Source organism: Volvox carteri (assembly GCF_000143455.1).
Source record: "Volvox carteri f. nagariensis unplaced genomic scaffold VOLCAscaffold_58, whole genome shotgun sequence".
NCBI lineage: Eukaryota > Viridiplantae > Chlorophyta > Chlorophyceae > Chlamydomonadales > Volvocaceae > Volvox > Volvox carteri.
In genome coordinates this window covers 819,885-843,929 of record NW_003307601.1, presented here as the reverse complement: position 1 = coordinate 843,929, position 24,045 = coordinate 819,885, and the positions used below count along the sequence as shown (strand labels likewise).

Genomic DNA, 24,045 nt, shown 5'->3' with positions numbered 1-24,045 from the left:
GGAAAGGTACCGCAACTGCCGCTGCCGCTGTTGCTGCGGCGGCGATAGTAACGATTGAAGTCGAAGATGATCAGACGGCCGTTGCCGGGGAGATATGCTGCCGCACTGGGGCATCACTACCGGCTCCGCTTCCTCTCGGTCGACTCAGGAACCAGACTAACCGTGACCGCTAGGGTCGATAGCTGTTATCTTAGACTCTAAAGTTGTAAGTTGTAATACCTAAGTATACGTGGACTTGCGACGGAAGTAGGTCTTTAAGCAAAAAGCAAATGATGTTAGCGAACTCGGGTCGCCCGAAGAACTCCAGCGGGATCAGCCGGCAGGTTCAGCCACGGGATCCCGGCAGTTGTACACCAGTCCTAGGTTTGGCTTCCCTTCAGAGTTAGGGATTCGGACAGGAAAGCATCAGCGTGTTCATCCACGGTGAACAGCCACGGTGGCACGTTTCAGACGCAAGCTAGGGCAGCACTGAGGGCTATCGTAGTTGCCGCCGGGGTCGGACCTAGGAGCCGGAGTCAAATTGTGCGGCGACCGGTGATTACAAAAGCTACCATCGAAAGTTTTTGATAGCTGTCACTTGCCCGTCACGTACCAACTCCTCGGACGTCAAAAAGACGGCATCAGGGACTTAACTCATCATATAGATAGCACCAAAATATGGAAATCTGTGTATTTCGTGGCCAAAAGGTGATGACACAATGGAGGGGTTCGATATAAGAAAGGTATGGCCGAGGATCCTCACTACTTACGCGGTGGCTCGCGTGTATATATTGCACTGGCGACAATACGTTTCGCTCCAAACCATCATCGCGATACTAAAAAATATGCACCAACGACATTTGTAATCTGTCCCCACGAGCCATCACCTCATCCGGACGCCTACATCATCCGAACAACAAAACACCCATATCCACGAGGATGCACAATAACATCTGCAGACGGCCTCTGCCTGCAGTCCATCAAACCAGTGTAGTCGTGTCAGTCGTCCAGGTGGTCGTATTTTACTGTAAAAAGCGTTTTAGTGCTACAATTAGCCAAGTGCGACGCAATCCCGGACTCGCCAGCACAATCCTGCATGGCGAGCGGTTCACACAGCCAAAGGACACATTACCCTTGTACCAGCATGCCCCTGCAATGAGCATGGACGCGAGTCATAAATCTCCGTTCCTGTATACAGCCAACGTCAAATCAGTTTCCTAACGATGAAACCGCTCGGCCCTTGCTTAGATTGTGTCCTCCAGTGCCCGGCACATCGAAGCACCCAGATCCAACAGCCTACACCGTCTGGCGTTGCACCTTGTTTTGCCGACAGCAGCCCCAGTGGGGTAGGCCAACCCCGGACGCTTCATTCAGCAGCAGCCTCCGAAAGCCGGGGCATGGAATAAGATGGCGGGGACACTTAAAAACCTTGCCACAACCGCCATTGCGCGCGAGTCTCATACGGTCTCAGCCGCCCATCACTATAGCACGCTGATGATAACGTCCACAAACACGCCGCGACTGAGCACTATCCACCCGGATTGCCGTTACAACTACACCTAATGAACATGCCGACCCACCATTTTGCTGACCCACGCCATTACAGGAGGACCGTGGTCTCAACGATGAGCTTGGTGACCACGTACGGGTCCAGGTTGGAGGCGGGGCGGCGATCCTCGTAATAGCCGCACTTCTCCACGGGCACCATGCGGCCAACGCGGATGGAGCAGCCGCGGTTCGCGACGCCCCATGAGAAGTCGTTCATGGACGACGTCTCGTGCTTTCCCGTCAGGCGGCGCTCGTTGCCCTCACCATAGGCGGCAATGTGAACCGCGTGGCGCGCTTCCAGCTTCTGGCAGTGCTCTTGGATGGCCTGTTTACACGGTCACGTAGGGAATGCATAATTAGTAAGGCACCAACGATGGTAACGAATACAGATGCCTACCTTACGCTCTACTCACCAAGCCCGATTCATTTTATAACATACCACAAGGCTGCCTTTGCCTCTCCCGTCAACGCCAAAACTAGTTGTCAATAATGACATTTCGTTGGAAAAAGCTTTCATATCAAGACTGCATCGCAAGAGCAGCCGCGTGCACTTGTGGCAAACTTTTCGATACAACACGTGCATCACCACCGAAAAAAAGGCCAGACGTAACCAGCCGCACATACATATATTACGGAGTGTGGATCGCGCACAGGATACAGCGAGGCAACAGCAGCCGCACGATTCGCACCTTCCAGCCGTTAGGCGCAGTGCGTGTGGCCTTGGTGGAGTAGTTGGTGTGGCCACCTGAGCCGTTCCAGTCGCCGGGAATGGGCTTGGGGTCGAACGACACCTCCACGTTGAACATCTCACATACGCGGTACATGATGTAACGGGACATCCACATGTGGTCGCCCATCTCAATGCCCTCGCATGGGCCCACCTGCACGATGAACAAGGGCGCGCAGCAAGTAATGTGACCAGTGTGACGACAAACAAGGCCAGCATATAAGTGACGAAGAACAGTCAAGCCAATGTAATTAAAGAGATGGGAAAAGAACAGTTATAACATTGGCATGCGGGTGGCAAGGGACAAGTACGGGAAACGTGGCCCAGCCGAAAAAAATGAAAAAAACTCTGCTCAGCGATCAATCGGAAGCGTTGGGGTGGCGCCTTTGCGAGGAACCATGCACGGAATGGACGTGCATGGTTCCTCGCACCGGCGCCACCCCAGCTTCTGGACCTTGTACGCACCAAGCGAATTACCTAGGTGGTTGTATTACTTATACACGCTGATGCCATCGCAACCTCAAGTCCATTGACGAAATTATCAAGGGGCACCAACCTCTAGGTTAGGACAGCTTCCGCGCAGCCTCCCACCCACCTGGTACTCCCATTGCGATGGCAGCACCTCAGCGTTCACGCCGCTGATGTTGACCCCAGCGTACAGACACAACCTGTGTAACACCAAGCAGCGCAACACATACAGTGAAGCTCGCGGACAGCACTCCAAAGAGGAAATGACAGCGGACCAGGTTAAACCGTTATGTCGAAAATTCAGTTGCACCACCACGTCTCTGGTCTCAGTCGCCACTTTTTCCAGATCAGGACCTGTTGCCTAGTCCACCAAATCCACGGAGGGCACATCTCCTTGAGGCCCCCAACTTCCCACATCTCCTCCAGACTGCTGTTCCTGCCGTTGCTGGCCATTCGGCATTCTTCTCACAGGGTCCATTACGCAAATCGTGGCTAAGCCAGTCCAACCCAACCCAATCGTGGCTCTTGCGAACGCCGTTGTTCTTGCTTTGCGAACCCCGCCTGACCAATTGAGCCGTTCTAGCACGTTCTATGCAATCCAGCACGCCAATCTGGATTTCGCTTTACATACCCAAAAGCCTTGGTGACAGGCCCCTCCTACCTGTAGTGAACCTCGGCAACGTCGCGGCCTATAGCCACACCTGCACCGGCAGAGCAGTAGTACGGGCCCTGCGGTGCGGGGTAACCGCCCTTGGGCCAGCCAAGCGGCCACTTGGTAATCGCGTTCAGCAGCGTGTACTCCTGCTCAATGCCGAACCATGGCTCCTCATCCTTGGCTTTCTCCATAGCCTGTTTGGAGCAACGTCCATTGGAAGCATCGGGAGGTTAAGGCCTCTGACAAGCACACTCCCGTCTTGCTCATAATAGACACCATGCACATAATCGCAACAGGTCTTGCCCATGTGCTCTACTGCGACAAATGGCAGGCGGGCCATCTCGACCAATGCATTTGCGAGGGCATGGGTTGACATTCCAGACTTGTGTCCTGACCACAAGCCTGGTAGCCACATCACTCCAGGCAGGCATGTACGGTTGCCAATCCCGATTACGTAGCTGCACAAGGAGCATAGCGCTGCAGCCCCGCAATGCACGTACCTCGGCGCACGCGTAGCGAGTGTTGGTTGGGATGGGCTTGGGCGGTTGCAGAATACCGTCCGCGTTGGCCTTGGGCGGCTCGTAGCAATCGCACATGACAAGGATGTTGTCACCCCCCCTGTGGCAGGAGAGAACAACATTTGTCCAGGAAGGAACATTATCCTGATTCGCCTTTCCAAGAGCAAAGCAAAAGAGCAGTGGGATGAACGAGAACGGAAAATGACAAAAGCACAGGGTCCCACAGACAAGTAGTTCAAAAGCCTGTACAAAAGCACAATACTGATGATGATTGGTGCAGGAGAGCAGGACAACGTGAGACATACAAGCATTTGCCACAACGCAGCAAACGCTGTACAGAAGCAGGTGTTTACTACTTACACCAATCAATGCGCAAGGCCAAGGTAAACTCGTAATCGTTGTAGCAATACGCTTAACGCGAAAAACTGGACGCAACAAGGTGGACGCATTGGCATCGAACCCACGCGCACACACGCACCGAAACGGATCCCGGAAAATGCGGCGGGGGATGAGGTACACCTCTGAGTCGTGGCCCGGCGCTTGGCCCGTGGACGAACCGTCGTAGTTCCAATGCGGAAGGTCCTGTGACCAGGAGAGATGAGGGGAAATTGGAACGCATACACACAAACACACACCGTTACGTATCGTCCTAGAAATAGACGATAAGACAGACGCGCAAGGTTGCGAAGCAAATACATTGCGGACGCTCATGCAGGGACAACAATAAAGGGACCGTTCCTGATGGGGAGGCCGGCTAAGCATGCGTCAACCAGTGCAGTTGTCCATGCAACGCAGAAACCAAGCCCCAAATCTTCCACTAGGGCGCACCTCGGGTTTTGTGGGAACAGAAGTCAGGGTGCGGGACTTAGACCTCAAGTCCTGCATGCTCCCGCCAATCCACACATACTCCGCGGTGATCTTGCCACACTGATCCGTTACATTGGTCAGGAAGTGGCGGGTAATGGACTGGTCCAGAAGGCTGCGAGCAGGTGAAGCACGTGAATGAGGATTGTCAGGATGAGCAGGTATGGCCAAAGCGCATATGCTAGGCATAAGCTTAATTGCCAAAGACGGCAGTCAGGATGCCGAGTGTGCCGTGGTAAGCAAAAAAGGGCACGCAGAAGGTACATCCCACAACTATTTTAACGACAGAAAAAGCAATCAGGTGAGGCAGGGCTAATTCGTCAGCGATTTGCCCCAATCCTCATTACTGAAGCCTCATCCGCAAAACGTTTGCCGGCAAACGTGTGCTGCTTGACCTGCAAACTAGCCCCTGCTAGCTGCTGAAGTTCCCATTTCCCACCTTCCAATCTTCTCATCAGTTGCAAAAACGCCAATTGATCCAGCAGCCATTTATCTAGCGAAGCAGGAAAGGGACAAGGGCATCAAAATCAAACGGGATCAGTAGGATATGTGTCCGCCAGCTAGCGCCAGACGACGTTTTAATACGAACTTGTAAATAGCGCCTGGGATGGAAGCACCTGCCGTGAAGTGCGCAACATGAAAACCCTACCGACACCTCCTGGCCACGCCTTCCACCCGTTTGACCTGGCTCAAGCAATGCGCAACAAGCAAGCTAGGAGCTAAAGACAATTATCATCATGCTGAGCAATGTCACGTTTCTTCTGAAATGGTCAATCGCCTCCTAAACGTTCCGGCGACACAATCAAAGATCAGCTAGTCACCGACGGCATCCTGTGTCCTTACCCAAATGGCAAGGGCTTCAGATACAATCCTTAAAAAGCTAATGACATGCAAAACGAATCCCAAACGTACCTCAAGCTGGCCTGAAGCAGAACTGTGTGCGACGCGGTGAGTTGCCGACGAAAGTCCTTCTCAATCTACTTGAATAACAATAACAGTAAAAGTATAAATACATACAGAGGATACGGCGTCACCCATGTGTCGGGCGCAAAGGGTCCCCCACTGGCCGTACTCCCCACGTGACAATCAGTCTATCGTCAGACGCCCTCCATCTCAAGCTACAGGAAACGCAATTAAATAAGACAAGGACACTAACATCATGACAAATACCTGGCGAACAATCAGCTTCCTGAGGTGGTGTTTTTATGGTCATGCCCGCGTAACGGCATGATGCTTAGTGTATAACTGACCACAATGTCAGTCATTCCAGTTGCAGCATCTGTCTTGGCGCTCTTTTGATAAATTCCCAGCTCCGTTAGTGAGCTCCCTGACATGCGTGAAGACGCTATAAGATGTATACATGTGCTTTTTCGTGCTATCCCTCTCAGCGCGTTCACATGCCAGCCAGTCAGTGCTCGCTAAAGCTCGCGGGGGTTTAATATCTGGGGTCCCGAGGAGCTTGTTACGAGTCCTTGTGGCGTGGTCCGTGCACGCTACACATGGACCGATAGCCAGGGTATGGTGGCTCGGTCACTGCTAGCTATCGTATTCGGTTCGTAGGGGTCCACAGTGCAATCGTTCCTGATTATTCACCTTGCCCTGACCCCTTGCCGCATTACCTTCCTTCCTACGCAAACCTCTTGCATGTATTGGGCGGGGTGTGCAGCTTCTGTATTTTTGAGTTTACCAGAGCCTGCGTTGGGGTTATCCGTACATATATGGCTGCGGACGTCCTTACAGGCTGGGATTCATTAACGCGGTCTGTTCCGTACATATTACAATGGCGGGTGCCGGGTATGAAAGCTAGGAGAATCATGTTCCCCGCTCTTTCCATGGCCTCCTTGATTGGTAGTTAATGCCGTTGACTGTTGTCACGGAGTTGGATTGAGAGTTGGGCGGCTCTGTAATAGGAGTTCTCGGGTTGCAACCCTAGGGGAACGACATAATCGTTATATAAAATAAAGCAAGACCAAGCTGTTCGCTAGCGCGCAAAGTGCTTGCCACGCCTGCAGGGCTGTAGCTGGGGCTAGCGCGTTTCATGCGTTTCGAAGGCACTTTTGTAAATGCAGGACTCCGGCGCTGCGTTACCGTTGCGAGCCTAAATTTATGCATATATATATATGAGTCTGATTATGTGAGTATGGATAAGCTATTCTGAGCTGCTTGCATAGAAATGCGAACAGGTATTGGGTCGGCGCCTATCGCCTATCGCACTCTATCGCCGCCGCTGTTGTTTCTGTTACGCTCGTCCAAAGCTTGCAAATTGCAAGTGGGCTCACCAGATTTACAATTACAAGATCTTCCAATAAGTGTGAGTAATTTTTGGAAGCTCAGCTGCAGGAACGCCGTTTGGCACTTTCCATCGCGTCACGTTATTTGCGTTGAACACCTGGGCGCATGCGAAGATGCATTAACTCTTACGGTCACACATGTAACTTGATTACTGTAAGCAAATGCCGAGATTTAGGTCGGAAAAGTGCTCCACAAAACGTTTTCACGTTGGAGGCGAATAAAGGAGGCCACAGAGGAAACTGCTCGATGCAAGATCGTCGCGTATCGCTTATGATTCCTGAAGGCACAACAAAGATTATAAATACAAGCGCTGATCGGCCAAGCCTACCGAGAAGCTGGCGAAAATGTTCGTTAGTTTGTTGGTAGGGTTCGTCCATCCATCAGGTTCCATCGTATCCATCCGTCATTTATCAATCCGTTAACCTATTGATTTAACTATCCATTGCATATCTAGTCGGAGGCCCTGCCATGAAGCTGCATCTAGGAGCATGGCCCCTGCAGGGTTACCCCATTGTGCAATTACGGCGGCCCCGCCAAGGTCCATTCAGCACTAGGGCTTGGTGCGTTCTAGTTCGCAAAAGTAAGCGTGCGCCCACCCTAACTTGATTCCGTATCGACATCGACTTCTCAGCTTCACGATATAGCTCTTTAGGATAGTAAGACTCTACCCGCGATACAAGGTTCAAGGAAATTATGGTAGGAAGATGCAGAGCATATCTTCGCCCATCTCAGTTTTGTTTGGCATATTCTCCTCTGTATTTAAATTCATGCAAGTGCGTCTGTATCTTACGCAAACTCAGCGGTGTTAGGATGTCGATTTGCGCTAGACACACAAACGAGTGACCAGATAAGTAAGATGTTAATTTCCAACTCAAATCTAAGCCTGGTCGCTCGCGGTAACTGGTGAATTCGAGCGCTTGCGGAAATCGGCAACGGCTGCTGAGGTGACATTGCAGAACCCCCAAAGGCACAACATGCTAGCAGTCAAAGTGGGTAAGATCTAATCCATTTGCTTCAGCACGTTTCTGTGCTCAATTTGTGATTGACATGCCTTGAGGGCGACAGCCTCCAACTTGTCCCGGTCTCGCCTTGCAGAGCACCAGGTTTAATAACAAGAACCCATGTCAGCACCTCAACAAAATATTTGCAGCTTTTCACAATGCGCAATACAGAAGAATGTCATGTTAGGCTTGCCATGCTCTCGTACCGCGTGCGTGCGTTGTCCCTGAACAATGCAATGAGAGCGCTCTGCCCTGATTTCCTGCTTCGAGAAAGCTGGTACTCTTTATAATGTGTTCAGGTGTACATGAACTGGCCTAACCCATTGTGCGTCAGGCGCTGGCATGGCCCTCTGCAACGGCTTTATGAGACTCAGTACTGCACAAATCACTGGCAGGTCCTAGATTCACTTTTAATCACCTTGAAAGAGGGAGTGGATTGTGCTCTGTGCCTTGCGCACCACACTTCGCTCGTGCTGACAGTAGGCAGCGTCTATGCCCTATGCCCACTGCATAAATAATCCAGTGAGAGCGGTACAACCCAGAACGCCTTAGGGCCGCTGTCTTGGCTGCAGCACCAAGTTGGGAGCCGGATCTGGGACATGCCAACATCCCAATGGGAAGTTGTGCTATCACATATAGCTCTGGACTTGGGAACAGATGATAGGCTGTTATCGATTTTGTCACAAAAACGGCAAAAAGCCGGAGCCCCACGAAGTCACTACAGGCCGCGTGGGATGGTATCTCCCTCCCTCCCTCCCTCCCTCCCTGCGTATTGTGCATGGTTAAGCACTTTCCATTCCATTACATTCAACCGAACTTTGTCCTGGCCGGTAACTGATTGATAGGGTAGCATATCTGTAGGTAGCCCATCGGTAACCCAACCGAGGCCCCGCCCTACCGACCAGTTCGACCCGGTTACCGATCGGTGGCCGACCGGTTGAATGTATATATGCCATAGGGCCATACATCCCTCCCTCTATACACCCCTCCCACCATAAATATACACCTCCCTCCCTCCATACACCCCTCCCACCCTCCATACACCACTTCCTCCCTCCCTCCCCCCCTTCCACCATACATCCCTTCCTCCCTCCCCCCCTTCCACCATACATCCCTTCCTCCCTTCCCCCCTTCCACCATACATCCCTTCCTCCATAGATCCCTCCCACCATAAATCCTTCCTTTCATTAATCCATCCCCCCATACATCCCTCCCTCTATACATGAATGTGTCCAGTAGCAGGAATTTTTCGCAAACACTTTGGAAATGTTGCGTGAAGTCACGTATTAGCTGCAGTAATCATAAACTTAATTGCTATAAAGTGACAAATTTCAAATGAACTAGGCGCGATAGGCGTTGCGGTCAGAGTAGGACGTTTGAACAATTCGTGAGCTCTTTTTTCACCACGAGGTTGCGAAGTGTTCAGGTCACAAGACTTTACAGCAAAACATAAATTAACGTGTGTATAGTAATAACGAACAGTTTATTGGCTTATGGTAGTTTTTGCCGACGCAAGCACGCGGGGACTCAGTCGCCGTCCTCTGTCGCTGGGCAGCTCTAGGGCGCGAAGTCACCCGAGTCCAGGGTGCGACAGTCCGATCGGGTCCCGACAGGAATGGCACTTGTGCTGAAAATCCCGACAGGCTTTGAAAAATGCTTTCGGGCGGACCCGACGAAAAAGGGGGACCCGACAGGGTTAGGGGCGCTAGGACCGCCCGATCGGGTGCCGTGGGTCGTCGGTGGGCCCTTCGGCGACGGACAGCTACAGCGATACATAATGGCATTCATAAAAATATAACTGGATGGAAATATGTAATGTAGTGGTAGCATTCGTTCTTTTCGTTCTTGCGTCACCCGACAGGTTTTGGGATGGGCTGTCGGGGCACCCGACAGAAATTGAAAGATATGCAAAAATGCTATCGGGTGGGCCCGACGGGCATGGGAAGGGGAAAACCGGCAACCCGACCATTTCAGGAAGGTCCTGTCCAACCCTGCCGAGTCGCTTCGCGCAACTTTCGCTCCGGAAGCTCCAACCAAAACTCTTGAGACGACTGAGACGGTGCGACCGCGCATATACATCCTAGCCTCACATGATTTGCGTTGCGTTGTGTCGTGCCATTCCTTCAGCGCGATCTGTAAGGGCTTTGCTAGAAAGGAATGGACGTGTGCACACGCCGTATGCCCCATGGTACGAATGCAATGTGTCCCTATAGGAACGGGTGCATTAAGAGGAGGAGGCCACAATCGTTGGAACGTTGTTGCAGCTGTTTTTACCACCGAAAGGCAGCTTTGACTTTTCCCTTGGTTCCCGCCACGGGATGCGTTCATAAAAAGTTCAAAAGTTTACGCCATCTATAATTTCGACAAAGATTCGTATGTACAAGATAGTTTCCATAAGACGGACACATGAGGACTTTGCTCGTCTGCGGAGAGGTCATGTGGGTAGGTTCACGTTCTGCCGTATGTGCCTGGTTGCACCTGTCACACTGTGCACCAGTGTTAAGTAGAGCCCTTTTCGCTTCCACGTCGGGATCAAGGTGTGCATAGAACTGTAGTTATAAATACCAGGCTCTCAGGTATAGCCTTGCATTTAAACAATCCAATTTAAGTCCGTGATTCAACTAAACGTCTCGATTTACGGGCTCTAGCTTCCTTTCGCAGGTGTACATCATCGAAGCGCATTGGCGACGTTCAAAAAGAAATCTCACCAAAATCTTTTAACCTAATGATGTCGGCGGTTAGGTTCTTGTTCATAGCTTCACAGGCATGCTCAAACTCGCCACGTGGAGAGTAGTCACAGCGAAGTAGAACTGTAAGGACTTGCAATGATGTAAATTTTTGCATGCTTTGTTGCCTGCTTGTTATGGCGTCCGCAACAATTCCCGACGGTACGAAACGGTCGCCCTGATCGAACATGGCGAGCGGCTGCGAGCCTTAGTCAAAGTGGGACAATAGTGCAGCTTGACATGATCAGTTATTATGATCTGCTTCAATGACTTCTGCTTAAGCGGTTCGGTATCTCTTAGCGGCCGCTCGCCTCCCAGCAAGAGCCGGACATTCTTGACGCTGTGCGTTAAAAAAGCGTTAATGGCTAAACTCTTGAGCTGTATAAATTTAGGACAATTTAGCGCAATGTGGGTCCTTCCTTGATATCAGCAGCCAAGCTCGGCAGGCATAATGAATTTGTTTGCCGCATGGCTTCTTCTTGCACTGGCCTACATAAGCTTCATATGTAACACGGTGGGTCATACTTTTTGAAGCTTCTCATTACACAGTCGCTGGGGGCGTTATTGTGTACCGTTGATGGAAAAGCTTAAGCCTGGAACCAAGGTTTCACTGGCCACGGAGTAAAACAGCAACTAGGATTATACCCCATTAACTCATAGGATTGATGGGCATTCGCGGCCTGCCTGTCGGGCTTCCGTCGCGGCATGTCCCGCGCTCGAGTCCTTGGCTGCAAGCCCTACCCGCACTTTCGTGTAATTGCAGGCAGCCACTGAAAATTTGACACAGATAATCCAACGACGACAGCTGGCCTCGACTTGCATGCGCAGCGAGGACTGTAGCGACCACCAGTAAGAATAAGCATGTTGATGCGTCCCCCTCAAAATGTTAACTGCGTTGCTTCAGCGGGGCCGTTGTGCATATCATAGGAGGTGCACCCCCTCATCGCAATCCATCCGTATACCCGCTATCATCATTGTCGCCATCATCAACATCTCCTCCTATCGCTGTGTGTACGACCGACTCCTGTGAAGGCACCTGGGCACTCCCAAGGCCTCAGGCGCCTTCCATCACCTGCTTGACAGTCCAACGCAATGCCTCCACCGCGGTATAGAGCGCGGTTCCTTTTAAAACCTCCAGACTCGGCATGGCCGCGCTTTAAAACGGACAAGTCGTCGGAATGGATGCTGTGTTTAAACTGCCATATCGCCGCCCTAAAACCCTAAAACCCTAAACCCACCGTCGGCCTGCGCAGGTTTTGCCACCCCCTTGCGGCGTCCGCGACATCGGGCCTCTGCACCGCGTGCTGGCGCTGCTGCCTCTTTCCAAATGTGTTTGGCAACTGTCCAGAAAAATGCAAGTGCAACATTGGCAGTGCTTGCGAGTCGAGTGCCGTCTGTGGCAGCGGCCTCTTTTGTGGAACCGACGACCCTTGGCAGATGCCCACGTGCCAGGTGGGATCTGCAGTCCAACAGCGCACACACAGTGCCTTGGGGCGGCCTCGAAGGGTTCTAGTGGCCTAGGGTGGCTAGGGACTAGGGGGCACCCAACGACCTAAAGCGGTTCCTGGCAAGTTACAATAATACAATTTTAAAGTTCGCACAAGCGCCGGGGGTTTCGTGGAGCCCGGGGTTGGCCGTGGACGGTTCATTGTCGCCGCGTTGTGGCGCCGGGGGGAAGCATTATACGGCTCGCCTGCTCGCCTGGGCTCGACGCGACTGAGCGCAGTGTGCCAGGTCTTCTCTATCTCCAAGGGAAACCACAGCATAGCCACAGCTAGGGGGCCTGAGCTGTAATAGCGCGCAGTTCGCGCCATCAGAAGCCAAGGTCCATAGCGGCGGCCTGACAGCCTGCAGCGGCGCCTCGCGCATAGCAGCGGCGCCTCGGGGCCTAGCAGTGGCCTACAGGGGCGCGGAGGCTGCATGGCCACGTGGCCCATGGCGAAGGTGAAGGCATCAGGGACGAAATTCCTGAACTCGTCGCCATATGTCCTAGCCCGTCATGAGGTGTTTGCGTCCCATGTGCCCTGGATGGCGGGCTCGAGTACCTCCCTCGAACCCAAGTGCAGCCTAAAACGAATCAGCTGAATCAGCCGTAGGAAGCTGCTCCTGGAGGGCAAAGCTGGACCAGAAAGCAGAGCCAGGGAGCCGAAGCTTCGCAGCAGGTAGTTGGTAGTTGGCAGTTACAGAGCGTTTAATGCAATTTAAGTGTGGGCTGCTTCCCCTACACAGCGGCTTCCGGCGAACCCGACACCGCACAGTACAGCACGGCATATCCCAGGCCCCAGATCCTAGTCCCAGCACAGCGCAACACAACATAGCAACTAGCGCAGCATAGGTCAGTTGATTTATTGCAGTTATCGGCATCCTTGCCTAGAGTCTGCGGATATCCATCACTCCGGTGCTCGGCCCCGGTTTCCGAAGTTGAGCTGACTCGTTTGAGTTGCAGGAGGCCGGGATCCATGTGTCTGTCTGCTCCTGCAAAAAGAGCCGGCTAGCCGCCCCTGAGCTGAGCTGTGGAAGGACGACCCAGGCAAAGACCAGGTCTTAAAGCCCATGGCGCAGGGTCCAGGGCAGCCGTTCTTTTAGCTGGACGTTGACAGCTACGTGATCTCTGCTACATCCCAGCTATAAGCCTGCTGTCGTAAAGGCTCCAATCAGCCAGTGACTTGGACGTGATTCTGCCGTACTTCTTAACTTGCTGGTGCTCAAAACGAAAGGGCCAAATACTGTGTACGTGCCCAACTGCCTGTGTACGTGCCCAACCGCCTGTGTACGTGCCCAACCGCCTGTGTACGTGCCCAATCGCTCGCCCGCAGCGCTGCGACCGGTGCACCTCGGACCAGTTTGAAACCAGCGGCTCCTGCATTCGGTACTGCCCATCGGGAGACATGTCGGCGCTCACCGTACTGCAATACATAAAACCGGAGCAATTCATGTTCCTGGCCTTCTTGGCGCACGATATCAGCCAGCAGGTATATACGGCACATGTCGGCTGTTCGAGCCGGAATCACATCATTTCAGTAGTGGCAACGGCAGGATCGTACATGCTGTACTGCGGCCGTACACGCGACCGACATAGGCCCGAGCGAGGGGTCGATCTAACTTGGGCCGATCCCATGTCGGGTTTAATTCTCAGACTGCCCAAAAGGCCCTTTGGGAATCCGTCAAGAGTATTATACTCGCTCGCCGATTTCCCATGACGCTTGTCCATTTCCCGTCCCCATCCCGTCATTTTTACATTAATCTCCACACGGCGCCGTCAGGGTGCACAAGCCCCCAGCATATTGCTGAGATCTGAGCTGGACCAGTGGATTCGGGATCAGGGCCTAACCGGAGAGCAGGCCGAGCTGGCTGTGACTCGGATGCTTGCCGGGGGCAACACGTCGGTTGACACCAAGGTAGGGAGCAGGTCGGGACAGGAGAGCACCTGCCAAGACTGGTCCGTTAAGTCCGTGCAGGTACAGGGCCAGGCACAGGAAGTGTATGGCGGCTGGATAGGACACGGGCGGTAGGTGTAAGCGTGCGTGGTGTTTAGATGCTGCGCAGGCAGCATGCCCCTAATATATATCCGGAGGACTCTGGTTTCGCAACCCCCAGAGCGCATGAGTGGGTGTTTTCCCGTCGTCCCGTCTGGTTGTGCCTGGGGTGGGCAGAGAGGAAACCATTGTTGCGGTAGTTCATTTTGTCACCCCTCGCCGGCTTCTATGTCAGTTGTCGACCACTACCCAAGACGGGTACCGACTTTGAATCCTAGAGCATCTGGCGGGGTGTGGAGGGTTTTTTAGGGGTTATATGGGGCGGGCTGCCGGCCGGCGGGACACCGAGGGGGACCTCACATGCGCAGCAGTGCCCGCAGACGACTGCAGTGCCAACCGGAGACGCGTGAACTGAACCATTGTTGGGAAATTAAGACCGCTAATGAAGACCAAACCATCACGGGTATCTGGACCGCATTCTCATAACTGCTTCTTCAAACCTGGACGTCCTTTTTCCCTCCCTCCCTCCTTCGCAACAATTTTGCTGTAAACAGTTCCTTTTGGTTTGTTAGCGGTGGCTGGCTAGTCATTGTGGCTGCCACTTGTCGTCGCACCGCTTCCTCCACACCAACCATGCCTGACCATTTCCTTGCCGGTTATGGCACGTAAACCTGCTTTGGGTGTTGTGCAGAGCTGGATGGAGGTGGTTTCGGAGTCGTCATCGCTGTCGACTATTTGCCCCGCGTACGACCCCGCCCAGTCCTGGACTATGCAGCCGAAGCTGTCTTCCCAAGGTGTGTATGTGTGCGTATGTGTGTGTATGTATGTCTATGTAACATATCGATCCGGGCCTGCCGCTGGCCAGGGGCACCTAACCGTACCCCAACGGGAACGACCGCCGAAGCACTGTATGTGTGTATGTGTGTGTACGTGCGTGTATGTATGTGCATGTTTGTACGTGTGTATGTGTGTGAAGGCTACAAGTATCTGACCGGGCCTGACACTGGCCATGGGCAGCTGCCCAGCCACAATGGAAAGACCCCCTAAGCTCTCTCCCGCGGACGGGAGAGGGGCGCGAGGGGTCTCTGCCCCCAACTAAGTAGCCGAGAGCCGCAGGTCCGCTAGCTCCGCTCGCCTCCCCCGGGGATGGGAGCCGACGCACGCGCGCACGCGCTCACGAGTCAAGGCTCTGTCACGAGAGTTTGCGCACTGAGCCTGAAACACGAAACAAGACTCCTCTCCATCCCCGGCCTGATCCGGCTCTTGCGTTGAGGGTTCACTAAGACAGAGGGAACCCGGAAACCCTGCACAGACCCTACCTCTCCCTACTAGACACGAGGGCCTATTAGAAAGCTCGGTCTCTCACCCCATTCTCCATTGGCGGGGGAGCGGGCAGGGTTCAGGAAACTCGCGCTAACCACACCTCGAGCGCACGCGACGGGGGCCAGGCACGGCCTAGGCTAGGGGCTATCAGTTCACCGACGGGGCTAGGGATGCCTCGAGGCAGCACCACACCACTCGAGGCACAACTCACACAGCGTCACCCAGTCTGCTCTTCTGCCATCCCCTTCGCCTGCGACTTCCTCCCCAGTCCTACAGCAGCGACCTCACAAATATGTGTGTATGTGTGAGCTCTCGTGTTGTCGTGCTGTCGTGCATGTGAGGAGCTTCCGTGCAATCCTAAGTGAGAACGTTAACGCAAAGGGCGCTCTTGCTTGACTGAATCACTCACTGCTTGAATACATGCTTACCAAGCTCGCATAGTGGGGATTGCAACAGTACCCTGCAACAGCAACAGCAGCAGCAGTGGCAGCGGGTGCTAAAGTAGCAGCAGCAAAAGCAGCTGCGAAGCCATACACCACCACCTGCGGTTAATGATTTACCGTACTTGCTTCCTAATGCTGATCTTCCCCTCTTCCCCTCTTCCCCTCTTCCCCTCTTCCCCTCTTCCCCTCTGCTGGCATCAGGTTGCTATTGCAATGCCACAGACAACGCGCGGTCGTTCCGGTGCGCCGCGGGGCTCCGCTGCAGTCGGGCCGCCTTCCTGGGCCTGGAGACCGACGCATTGAGGAGCCCCACAGGCCTCCTGTTCAGGGCGCTGTGTGTCACTTGCGAGCTGGGGGAGTACTGCCCCGAAGGCACGTACGTCAAGGTATGGTATACGACACATTCCGTACTCGATGTCGAGTTGGGTGCCAAACGCCGCCTGAGAACACCGCCACCGCCGGTCATTGACTCAGAACGGGTCGGTGACTCACCGTCCGATGCCTCGCTGCCTGACTGACCCACAACATGAATCCCATGGGTATGGATCCTTTCGCAGGACGAGGCGCAGAAGAATTCCCTGGATTGTCCTTCCGGCTACTTTTGCCCCACGCCGGCGGAGATGTACGAGTGTCCGGCAGGGTTCTTCTGTACGGGCCGTACAATTGATCCCGTAACTTGCGATATACAGGATCTGATGCTCACGTGAGTATCTCGAGCCAGAAGAGCGGGGGGGGGAGGTTGAAGGGGACCCGTGCAGGAGGCACGAGGGGGGGAAATGGGAGGCGACGAAGGTGTGGCTGATGGAGATGGGCATTTCCAGGGCATGATTCGTGTTGTGTATGTACGACGTACACGAGGCACCTACCCGAGGAAGTCCCTGCTCTCAGGGTCTTCATGTTATACTGTTCTTGCCAAGGAAATAATGTTAAGGTGCAAAAATCGTTCAATAAATGATTCGTTCGTTTATTCATTTAGACAAGGATGATGATGGCCTCCCGCGTACCCGCTCTATGGCCCCCCGGCTTTTACGGACACACCCGCACCTGTGTGCGGAACTTGTAACTTGTAACTTGAGAAGGAGGAAACTTCGAAGATACCGTTCTTCTCCCTGACCTTAACCTCACCGCCATGCGCTCCCTACCTCCCTCCCTACCTACCTCCCTCCCTTCTTACCTCAGAGATCCCAATCAAGAGCTGCCCATGAAGCCCGACACGGTGATCGAGCGAGTACGCGACAAGCATGACCCTGTTCGCGGCAACACCTGCCCGGCCGGGTCCACCAGGCCCAATGATCTCTGCAGGTCGGTCCGTCTGTCGTTCTGTCTGTCCGCCCCCTTTCATTCGGATATTGGCCACCGCCTATTAGCACATAGCTCTGCCAGCTGTCAGCCTGCTGCTGTTGTTGCCCACTCACTCCCGGGCTCGTACGCGCGCTAACCCATGCCTGGTTTGCCTGACTTTCAACAACGAATTCGTCAGCCCACGCCGATGTGCCGATTGTCGTCTCCTCAGGCGGCGCCTTGGTCAGTACGGAACTATGGACGTGTGCGTTATGTACTCATCACCGCGCTGTCACTTTTGGGTCCCCGATTTCGCTCGGGGCGTGCGGCCCCTCCCCTCCCCTCCGCTCTGCTCTGCTCTTCGGTCTGGATCAGGTCAAGCCGAAATAAACCTCTTCGACCGCTTTACTACCCGTGTATGTGAAGAAGTCCCCCCGACGATGCTCCTCTTTACCAGGCACCTGCAAGTCGCCCCCTCCCTTCCTCTCTCTTCCCCCGCCCCCCCCACCCCAACGCCCCCACAGCGCGGGATATTACTGCCCCAATGCATCTGTCAGCCTGGAGTGTCCTAAGGGCTACTACTGCAAGGCCCAGTCCACCTCTCCGGTCAAATGTCCGCTGCTGACCCACTGCCCCAGGGGCACCACAGTGCCGGCCCTGAGCTTCATGGCACTTGTGGTTGCGGCTATTGTGGTGAGACACGGCATCTCGCCCGTGTGCAGACGTGCGTGTGCCTCTGCCTGCCATCGTGTTCCGTCCTCTCCGCCAGTTTTCTGCCCGTGGCCCTGACCGTTAATTAGAGCAGAAGAGAGAGGCAGGGCAGGGCAGGGCAGGGCAGGGCAGGGCAGGGCAGGGCAGGGCAGGGCAGGGCAGGGCAGGGCAGGGCAGGGCAGGGCAGGGCAGGGCAGGGCAGGGCAGGGCAGGGCAGGGCAGGGCAGGGCAGGGCAGGGCAGGGCAGGGCAGGGCAGGGCAGGGCAGGGCAGGGCAGGGCAGGGCAGGGCAGGGCAGGGCAGGGCAGGGCAGGGCAGGGCAGGGCAGGGCAGGGCAGGGCAGGGCAGGGCAGGGCAGGGCAGGGCAGGGCAGGGCAGGGCAGGGCAGGGCAGGGCAGGGCAGGGCAGGGCAAACTAGTTTAGAACGGATTAAAGCCAATTGAGTTTGAGAGAGACGAATCGCAGCAGGAGTGAAGAGCGGCCAGGGAAGCAAGCCGGATGCAGGTGTCAATGCTCTGGTCGTGTGCGAGGAGCGCATGCGCACGGCCCATATGCCTCTATTTCCATATTACCTCTATGTCTGCATGCCTCTATGTCCATATGCCTCTACTTGCTCCGTATGCGTCTTTATTCGTATGTCTATATGTCTGTATGTTTACAGATTTGTCATACGTGCACATACGTGTGTGTGTGTGTGTGTGTACACAACATCCGCTGGCCAGTCGGGACCATCCTGGCGTCGATACATACCTATTATCTGCTGATCATCATTTGTAATGATCATTTTCCCATTTCCCCTTTGCCTGCCTCCTTATTCCCCTCCTCCCATCTCCCGGCCTCTCCCAGATTTTTAGTATTCCGTTACTGCAGCTGGCGTTCACCCATCTAGATAACTCCATCATCGTGGATGCGGACGAGGACAGCGACAAGCGGGCGCTACACCGGGCGGCAGTGGCCAGCAGAATGACATTCAGGCTTTTGAGTGAGTCGGGAATATAGTGAGTGGGTGAATGAACGAGTCAATAAAGTGTATGTGTGTGTGTGTGTGTGTGTGTGTGTGTTTGTGCTACACCTCGGTTGCGTTACCCAGAGAGGTGTGACGAGCCAGCCCATACACGAGCCAGATAGAGGCCCAAGCGCCTAAGAGCTACAAGTTCGGTAAGGGACATATTACAATGCAAAAGTATTTCTGCTACGTAACACGGAAAGGACAGCAGAAGAGGAACAGCAGAGAGTGTGAATGGGTTGCAGGTGTGACGGAAGGTTGGGTCCCAGGGAAGACTCCACTGTGTGTGGCGGGACCCAAAGAGAGTTAGAGTGCATCTAGACTGAAACCGCGGATAACGGCGGCACCCAGTTCTGCGGTTTATGAGGGTCGTGTGCCTTTAATGTGGCCTCTAATCCACTGAGCCAGGCGAGTACGGCAAGGAAATAAAGCTGTGCGAACGTGTATAGGGGCCTTCATGTGTAGGTGTTCTTAGATGCTGTAAGTATGCCGTACATATAATATGCCGTACGTGAGAATGGACGTCCCAGTGTCCGGCAGTCGCGCTCGAATAGTCGTAGGCAGGGCTTTAATCTTATGGGATATGTGGCGGCGGGGTGGTGGCTGTTGTTGTTGTTCATAGCATGGAGATATGCACGTGTGTCGGGTTTGCCTCGGGGGATTCGGGGCTTTGGCAGTATGAGCGAAGGTCGACGCGAGTGAGACGAGCAACGTCTACGTGTTGAACACGTGTTGAATCCTGGACTGCTGCTATTTCCGGGGCCCCCGCCGCCCAGCTGCGCGATGGTACCAACCGAGACGCAGATCACTGGTTAACTAACAACGAATCATAACGGAATCATAACGGACCGCAGAGTCGATCAAGGTCAGCAACCAGAGTGCGCTGGAGAACAAGTATCGTGGTTTCGGAACCGTGTCACCGCCAATTACCATGGAGTTTGAAAGTCTGGGGCTGCGGATCCGACCGCGCGGTGGGGAGGTCAAGAACGTGCTTATGGGAGTGTCGGGCTCCTTCGCGCCTCGGCGGCTGAACGCCATTTTGGGACCATCGGGGTGCGGCAAGACCACTTTCCTGAACGTACTGTGCGGCAAGGTGAGCGGGGAGCGCATATGGATGGGGGATGGGGACTTGGTCAGGTGCTGCTGTTTGGCGGGGGGCCCGGGAGTGGGCAGTGTTGGGGGACTCGCGGAGCACGGTGCTTTCGAGTCGTGGTTTGGCGGGTAGAGGGGACTCGTGGGCGTTCTCGGCTGGGCTGGACAGATCGGGCAAGGCTGCGTCGTCATGTAAAAACGCAAGAGGGTGAGGAGCTCCGACGCGCTTGCTAGAGTTGCAAGCCCTCTTCCCATTGTGACCCCGTTGCTTTTTGCAAACACATGCTATCCTTTCAAACAGAACCTCGTGTATCAACTCCGTGTGTGTTTTACCCGCGCCTGGGCCCCTCTCTCTCCCTCGCCGGTATCTACCCGCCAGATCTCCAATGGCACTCTCATGGGCCAGGTCCGCATCAACGGAGAAGACATCCCAATTGATAAGCTAAAGAAGATAATGGGATTCGTACCGCAGGTACGGCATTAGGACAGACGGTTTGCTCTGCACTGACGACTCCTAAGGATGGGTTCACTCGGCGATGTAACGTGTGACTGGCACAAGTACAGCAATCCACAAAAACTAATGGATAATACATACGTGTATGTGTGTGTTACACCTCGGTTGCGTTACCCAGAGGGTTGTGACGAGTGCATGTATAACACTGTGTACGGGTACGGGCGTAAGTGATTTTAGGTCGTGAAAGAGTGTACCGGGGGCAGTCTGGGTATGGGATAAAGGCTCGGAGGGAAGCAGCTGCCGGTTCAGGTCACCTTCGCGTTCAGGCGATACGTTGGTAACCTACCTGCTTGTCCTCCATCCGTCGGTCCGCTGAAGATATTGGAAAGGCGCAATGCTCAGAAAAAAGGGGGAGGGAATCAATGCCCGCTTTCGATTTGCCGCGGACTTCGGTACACCCGTGGCACACCTTTTTTGGAACGTGCACCCCCGCTGCGTCCCGTGGCTTGGCCTTGTACGACACCATACATCTTTGCTTTTACGTTGTGCGTAAACAGGATGATATTGTACACGAGGACCTGACGGTACGTGAGAACCTGAGCTACTCAGCGCGCCTGCGGCTGCCGTCTGATATGGCGCGCAGTCGACGGCGGGACATCGTGCATGATGCCCTGGAGATGCTGGGGCTCTCCGCCATCCAGCACTACCGGGTGAGTGAGCCGCAGTCGGGGTGAGTGAGCCGCAGTCGGGGTGAGTGAGCCGCAGTCGGGGTGAGTGAGCCGCAGTCGGGGTGAGTGAGCCGCAGTCGGGGTGAGTGAGCCGCAGTCGGGGTGAGTGAGCCGCAGTCGGGGTGAGTGAGCCGCAGTCGGGGTGAGTGAGCCGCAGTCGGGGTGAGTGAGCCGCAGTCGGGGTGAGTGAGCCGCAGTCGGGGCGAGTGAGCCGCAGTCGGGGTGAGTGAGCCGCAGTCGGGGTGAGTGAGCCGCAGTCGGGGTGAGTGAGCCGCAGTCGGGGTGAGTGAGCCGCAGTCGGGGTGAGTGAGCCGCAGTCGGGGTGAGTGAGCCGCAGTCGGGGTGAGTGAGCCGCAGTCGGGGTGAGTGAGCCGCAGTCGGGGGGAGTGAGCCGCAGTCGGGGGGAGTGAGCCGCAGTCGGGGGGAGTGAGCCGCAGTCGGGGGGAGTGAGCCGCAGTCGGGGGGAGTGAGCCGCAGTCGGGGTGAGTGAGCCGCAGTCGGGGTGAGTGAGCCGCAGTCGGGGTGAGTGAGCCGCAGTCGGGGTGAGTGAGCCGCAGTCGGGGGGAGTGAGCCGCAGTCGGGGGGAGTGAGCCGCAGTCGGGGGGAGTGAGCCGCAGTCGGGGGGAGTGAGCCGCAGTCGGGGGGAGTGAGCCGCAGTCGGGGGGAGTGAGCCGCAGTCGGGGGGAGTGAGCCGCAGTCGGGGGGAGTGAGCCGCAGTCGGGGGGAGTGAGCCGCAGTCGGGGGGAGTGAGCCGCAGTCGGGGGGAGTGAGCCGCAGTCGGGGGGAGTGAGCCGCAGTCGGGGGGAGTGAGCCGCAGTCGGGGGGAGTGAGCCGCAGTCGGGGGGAGTGAGCCGCAGTCGGGGTGAGTGAGCCGCAGTCACACGAGCAAACGCAGGAGCTACTCCGGGGGGTTGTTAATGGAGCCCGTTGGTTCAATAACAACAGGGCTTTCCGATCGTTCATGTCGTATTACAGTTTGGTGTCGGATGATAGAGCTGTGGTTTGTGCAGCTATGGAGGCACGAGGACGACGCTCTGTGACGACTTTACTTAGGGCATCATTTTTAGGGCATCGTACTTCTCGGTCCTTCAGGTGACTGAGTGCCCGGTGGATGGGCTGGTTGACTGAGTGGCTGCGCTCCCCGCGGTTCTCACCCCCCCTGTGCCGGTAGGTTGGCACAGTAGAGCGTCGAGGCATCAGCGGCGGTCAACGCAAGCGAGTCAACATCGGGCTGGAGCTGGTGGCCATGCCATCCCTGCTTTTCCTTGACGAGCCCACCAGCGGTCTGGATTCCACCTCATCTGCAGACATCCTAGAGTAAGTTTTAGGGTTTTAGGTTTTTTTCCGCTGGGGTTTTACAGTTTTATGCCTAGGTTTGCCCTGAATTGTGTACGTTTGTATGGTCAATAGCAATTATGGAACGCGGGTCAGGTTATTGGAAGGTTGGAGCGTTGAAAGGGGAAGTTAGGTTGGTGGCGGAAGGCCAAAAGGCTGTCAAGAGAGGAGTGATACAGCAAAGTCGGGCGTGACAACAGCTGGTGCGAGCCAACAGATTGTTGGAGCTCTATATCTGGATTATAGAAACGGCAGGTTGCAACAACTGCTACTTGGTGCGATTTCGTTTTCCACTCTTGTCGGTGCCTTCTCGAGCCCTACTCGGGTCGCCGTCCGGTAGCTAAGATCTAGCTACGTCTGGCTCATGAGGACATATTTATTTTTTGAGTCTTACCTCTATTTGATCTTCGCTGCCATCCATCAAATCTGCTGCCCCGTCCTTTCCTCCCTCGCCTTCATTCCGGCGGCCATTATTTCATCGTTTTTCACTCCACCGGCCATTATTTCATCATCTCTTTGGGATTTCTTAACTGTTTTAACAGCTCGCTGGTGGATATGGCGAATCTCGGAATGAACATTATCATGGTCATCCACCAACCTCGCTTTTCCAGCTTTCTTATGTTCGATCAGGTAAATTGCGGCATGCGCCGACAATCCTTTTCGAATTTATTTCTGCAACCAAAAGTTTATTCACTAAGCGGTTTGGCCAAAAACAAACCCTTGCATCGTGCATCTTGGCTACTGCTGTTCACCCGGGCAGCTGAAAACGGGTACTGCCTAATCGGTTGGCCCCCAATATGGTATGGGCCTGACGAACCGAAAAACAAGCGGCTGAACCGATAGCAGGACCAACCGATGGCAGAGCAGCTGATGAAAACTCAGTCTTGTCCGCTTTCCTTGGGGGCTTGGGAAGCAAGCAGGGCTGATAGGTAACAAGTATTGCATGTCACCGCCAAAGTAGCCATATCCTGGGGATGACGACTTGCAAATGAATCGCAAGGTCGCTTGGCTCGCTGAGAGCAGCTTTGGTAGCTCAGCTCCTAAGTAGGGTCCGAGTCCGTCCCCGGCTGGTTGGTGGTTAATGGCCCTGTGCCATAGTAATGCGAAATGCACAGCCCGACATGTGCAAATGACCTGATGGCACCTGAGAGGGGCCTTATGCACCGCTGCATCTGCGTGAGGGGCTAACTGGACGGGGGCCCGCTTTGAGGCATCGGGCAGGCGCCGTGTGGGACGGGGGTATTGAAGGGTTTGCCACCGGCAACAGCGTAGCCGAGGGGCCCACGGTCGAGCTGCCTTAGCTTCATACATATGCTCTTGCCAGTATGACATATAACGGGCTTAGAGGGAGCAAGGGTGCCCATCCGCAATCCCACAGAATGTTGCCGGCTGACGTTTTCGTTCCACGGCCGCCTCGAT

At 54.8% G+C, this 24,045-nt stretch overlaps 2 protein-coding genes across 2 annotated transcripts; one reads left to right on the top strand and one right to left on the bottom strand.

Moving 5' to 3' along the window:
* Window positions 1-522: 522 nt before the first annotated feature.
* Window positions 523-5,730, bottom strand: VOLCADRAFT_77041 (uncharacterized protein). Its single transcript, XM_002956152.1, has 9 exons — window positions 5,672-5,730; window positions 5,199-5,252; window positions 4,724-4,874; window positions 4,374-4,477; window positions 3,878-3,995; window positions 3,384-3,571; window positions 2,850-2,922; window positions 2,217-2,408; window positions 523-1,852 (listed from the first exon to the last, which is right to left on the bottom strand). Exons 2-9 carry the CDS (start codon window positions 5,246-5,248, stop codon window positions 1,580-1,582), a joined length of 1,149 nt encoding a protein of 382 aa, XP_002956198.1. The 5' UTR covers window positions 5,249-5,252; window positions 5,672-5,730; the 3' UTR covers window positions 523-1,579.
* Window positions 5,731-19,999: 14,269 nt separating this feature from the next.
* Window positions 20,000-23,259, top strand: VOLCADRAFT_33774 (uncharacterized protein; the record flags this gene model as incomplete). Its single annotated transcript, XM_002956196.1, has 5 exons — window positions 20,000-20,110; window positions 20,489-20,581; window positions 21,121-21,273; window positions 22,478-22,608; window positions 23,169-23,259. Coding segments are annotated over 5 exons (579 nt in total), but the record flags the coding sequence as incomplete, so codon positions are not given.
* Window positions 23,260-24,045: the final 786 nt, after the last annotated feature.